Genomic DNA, 4695 nt, shown 5'->3' on the forward strand with positions numbered 1-4695 from the left:
GTCCCTGGTTGCTGCCCAGCGGGAGCCTGTCCCCCGGGGAGGGAGGCAGGAGACAGCTGCAGAGGAGATCAGGGAGGGGGGAGGTGAGCTGCCAGCCCCATGGGGGAGGCAGGGGGCTGTGGGGGGGGGTCCCTCGGGAGAGTCAGCGGGGGCCACTCCAAGCCAGGGCGGGGGTGCCAGATGGAGGCCCAAAGGAAGTGGGGGAGAGAACCGGGGTCTCTTTCTGTGGCTGCGGGAGTAGAGGAAGAGGAGGGTGTGTCTGTCTGTCTGTCTGTCTTGAGGGTGAGTGTGTGTATGAGTGTCTGTGCCCATGTGGGTCGCTAGGTGTGACTTTGGGCAGCTCCAAGGGCCTGGGGGTGGGGGGGGCGGGCTTGTGGGATTGTGTGTGACTGTGACTGACCGTGTCTCTGTAGGTAGTTGTATTGTGAAACGTGTGGTTGGTGTGTTGTGCAGGGGAACTTTTATTTGACTGTGTGGATCATTGGTGTGTGTCTGGGAAGGTGTGTGGGATTCCCAGGCGGCTCAGTGGTAAAGAACCCGCCTGCCAATGCAGGAGATGCAGATTTGATCCCTGGGTGGGGAAGATGCCCTGGAGGAGGAGACGGCAACCTACTCCAGTCTTGTTGCCTGGGAAATCCCATGGACAGAGGAGTCTGGTGGACTGCATCCATGTAACTGTGGGTGTGACTCTGAGGTGTCAGCGTTGTGCTCATGGTTGTACTTGTGTGTGGCCCTGTAGGACTGAGATGATTTTGTTAGATTAGGTATAACCACATCTCTGTATACAGTTGTGCCCTTGTGTGTACAAGTGAGGGTGTGTGTGTGTGCACAAGTGAGGGTGTGTGTGTGTGCACAAGTGAGGGTGTGTGTTTGTGCATGAGTGTATCTTTTGTGTAACTATATATGATTGTGTCTCTCGTTTGGTGGGTGTGCAGGTGTGCACAGGCTCGTTGTGTGCCTGCTGCTATCTGTTATGTTGTGTGGGTCTCACATTATCTTCACAGTTGTGTGACTCTGGATATCTGTGTAGGTTCCCAGTTGCTAGCAAGGGAGTGTGTGAGGGTCTGCATCTTGTAGCAAGTGACTCAGATGGTGTCCAGGTGTATGCTTGCTCCTGAGTGCACGTGTGCACGTGCATGTGTGTGTGCACTGATGGAACATGTGGCCTCTGTGTAGAATATCTGTGAATACACACGTGTGTGATTGTAGCAGAGGGGAGCCTTCTGGCAGGGTTCAAATCTGGCCTCTGCTCCTTCTCAGCTGTGAGACCTTGACCGAGCCACTTAACCTCTCCATGCCTTAGTTTTCCCACCTGTAAAATGGGAACATGATAGTCTCATGCCATACCTTGCTGCTCTCCCCAGTGGTCCAGTGGTTAGGACTCCATGCTTCCATTGCAGGGGTGCAGGTTCAACCCCAACGGGGGCCCAAGATCCTGTAGCCTGCATGCCACGTGGCGAGGCCAAAAAAAGAGTCAAAATGTGTGAGGCACTTAGAGCAGTGTGTGGCCCCCAGGAGGTGCTGGGAAGGCCCTGTGATGACTGCTTTCCCTCTGTGAGGCTGTCGTCTGCACCTGGGGTGTCTGCCTGCCACGTCACCCATTCCCATGCTGACTCAACCTCCCTCCCTCCTCCCTCCCTGCGTGAGACACACTTTCCAAATCTGGATGTGTGTGTGTGTGTGTGTGTGTGTGGAGACATTGGGGACAGAGGAGGGGCCCTAGCTTTGGTCCCTCTGTTGACCTGGCCCTCCCTCCCCCCCAAAACAGCGTCCCCCACCCATCCCATCCCATCCAGTCCCCTGTGGCTATAGGAACCTGCTTCCGTTCAGGCAGGATGGGCCCGGCACAGCTCCCCGGCAGAGTGTAGAGGCCCCCAGGGCTGCGGCTCTGTGCTTCTGTGTCTGGAGCAAATTAACCAGTGGATTCCTTAACCACTCTGTTCCTCAGTTTCCCCTTTTGGAAAATAGGGGTCCTAAGAGTGCCTGTCTCCTGGAGTCGTTTTGAAGATTCAACGAGTTGAATCGGGGAGGGCATGAGGTGACTTCTGGTGAATCAGCGATGGCTCTCTGTCCCGCCAGTTAACTCCTCACTCCCCAGATCACCACTCAGTGTTTCCTCCTCCGGGAAGCCCTCCCTGACCACCCTCAGGCACACTCTTCCCCGGGCTCCTGCAGCTCCCTGGGTTTTCCCATCCTAGCCTCACCACTCTGGACGGTAAGCCCCGTAAGGACAGAACTGGGGCTATCTGAGCCACCCTGTGTGCCCAGCAGTTCCTGGATGGCTTCACCACAGCGTCTCACAGGCATCATGAGGAACTTTTGTGGATTGCTTGTCATGTGCCTAGCTCCGTGGGGGTTTTTTGTTTGATTTTAATGTTTATTTATTCGTTTGGTTGCATCGAGTCTTAGCTGCAGCAGATGGGCTCCAGAGCGTGCAGGCTCAGTAGCTGCCGTGCGTAGTCACCCCACAGCATGTGGGATTTTACTTCCCCCACCAGGGATCGAACCTGTGTCCCCTGGTTTGCACGGTAGATTCTTAACCACTGGACCACCAGGAAAGTCCTTGGTTTTTTTTTTTTTTTAAGTTTTATTGTATAATTTGCATGCCTAAAGCTCACTCCTTTTAAGTGTATAGTTCAGAGCCAGGTACTGTTTAAGCTCTTCATATAGCTTAGCTCGTGTATTCTTTCCATCTTCACACAGTCCTAGGAGGTAGGTTCTATGATTTTACCAAAGAGGAAACAGAGGTTCAGAGAGGTTGCTTGCTTCCTTAAGGTCACCTAGCTGATGGAAGCAGAGTCGGGATTCAAACTGAGGCCTTCCCGACTGCCAAGTCAGGGGGTCTCAACGGCTCCTCTCTGCTCTCCCAGGCATTGCTTGCTGCTGAATGAATGAGTGAATGAAGAAATGAATGGTGAAAGGAATGAATGAATGGGCCCAGGAGCCAGCTGTTGGTGGGATAGGTACCCTACGAAGGCAAGGACTTTGTGCGTTCTCTGTGGGATCCCCAGTGTCCAGGACAGGGCCCAGCACACAGGAGACTCTCGGTAATTTATTGTTAATAAATTTAGAATATTTAACATCTGCTATGGCAAGACTCTAACAAGGGCCCAAGTAAAATTTTCAGTTGCTGGATGGTAGGGTGATCAGACACATCTTGGGGAGGAGTTGGGGTTGATGGTGGCATTCGGGGGACTCAGAGGTCCACAGAAGTATAGGGAGTCTATTAGTAAACATTTCACTGTTTTAATAAGGGGACCGATGCAAGCTGCTAATATTTGCCCAAAGAATGAATAGAAAGGTGAAGGGGTGATTGTCCTCTGTAGTCAGATGGCTAGAGGGCCAGAGTGATGGGGAAATTCTGGAGGCTGGGGCCTGGAGCTATTTCCCACAGACAAAATTTTCAGTGGTTAACAACCTAAACATCTGTACAGTCCAGTTTGAGCCCAAAGCAATGAATGTCTCCCAGTGGCTGAAGGCTGGGGGCTGACCTCTGCTTTGGGGGACTGGAGCCCCTGTGACTCAGTGGTAAAGAATCCGCCAGCAGTGCAGGAGATGCAAGAGACGGTTGGATCCCTGGGTGGGGAAGATCCCCTGGAGGAGGGCATGGCAACCCACTCCAGTATTCTTGCCTGGAGAATCCCATGGACAGAGGAGCCTAGGGGGCTACAATCCACGGGGTTTCAGAGTCGGACATGACTGAAGCAAGCACGTAGGCACACGCCCCCGTACCACCCTTCCCCGGCAGGCTACGACTTCCCGGCTGTGCTGCGCTGGTTCGCGGAGCGCGTGGACCTCATCATACTGCTCTTCGATGCTCACAAGCTGGAGATCTCGGACGAGTTCTCGGAGGCCATCGGCGCCCTGCGAGGCCATGAGGACAAGATCCGCGTGGTGCTCAACAAGGCCGACATGGTGGAGACGCAGCAGCTGATGCGTGTCTACGGGGCGCTCATGTGGGCGCTGGGCAAGGTGGTGGGCACACCCGAGGTGCTGCGCGTCTATATCGGTTCCTTCTGGTCCCAGCCCCTGCTGGTACCTGACAACCGGCGCCTCTTCGAGCTGGAGGAACAAGACCTTTTCCGCGACATCCAGGGCCTGCCGCGCCACGCTGCGCTGCGCAAGCTCAATGATCTGGTGAAGAGAGCCCGGCTGGTGCGGGTGAGCAGGGATGGGGGATGGGGAGGCAGCGGCCGCTCTTACCTTTCTCTGATCCTCCTCTACTTGGCTGCTGGTCCCTGATCTGGCATCAGCTATCTGATGAGTTAGTTCACTAATCTGACAAAGTTCTCCTGTTGTGCCTGGCCCTCTCTGCCAGGTGGTACTGGGAAGGGAGCTCTGACCACGGCAGTCCAGGGGAGAATACCGTTTCATCCCCAGAGTGACCACCCGGCATGGTCAGGGCTGAGAACTTGGGAGCCCAGGGGAAATCCTGGAGAACTTCTTGGAGGAGAGGGCATCTGAGCTGCAAACTGGAGGATTATGAGGATGAGGAGGGAAAAGGATTCTAGAAAATGGGGCCAGAAGAGGGGAAATGCCAGTGTTGAAGCCAGTGTAGATGGTGGGAGTAACTGCATCTGAGGGGTGGGGGTGGGGTGGGGTGGGTGAGAGTCAGATCACCCGGGACTGTGGTCTGGAACCTGTGCTTTGTCCCAAGGGCACTGGGGAGCCATGGAAGGACTCAGGGTAGGGGAA

The 4695-nt window shown here is 54.8% G+C and overlaps 1 protein-coding gene across 1 annotated transcript in view; it reads left to right on the top strand.

The window, feature by feature from the left end:
• EHD2 (EH-domain containing 2) overlaps nt 1-4695 on the top strand; it is an 18747-nt gene that overhangs the window by 4156 nt on the left and 9896 nt on the right. Inside the window, exon 4 of the mRNA XM_010852668.1 lies at nt 3749-4161. Coding sequence (XP_010850970.1) covers nt 3749-4161 — 413 coding nt within the window. The remainder of the gene's footprint in view (nt 1-3748; nt 4162-4695) is intronic.

Source organism: Bison bison, unplaced genomic scaffold (assembly GCF_000754665.1).
Source record: "Bison bison bison isolate TAMUID 2011002044 unplaced genomic scaffold, Bison_UMD1.0 scf7180017864313, whole genome shotgun sequence".
NCBI classification, from domain to species: domain Eukaryota; kingdom Metazoa; phylum Chordata; class Mammalia; order Artiodactyla; family Bovidae; genus Bison; species Bison bison.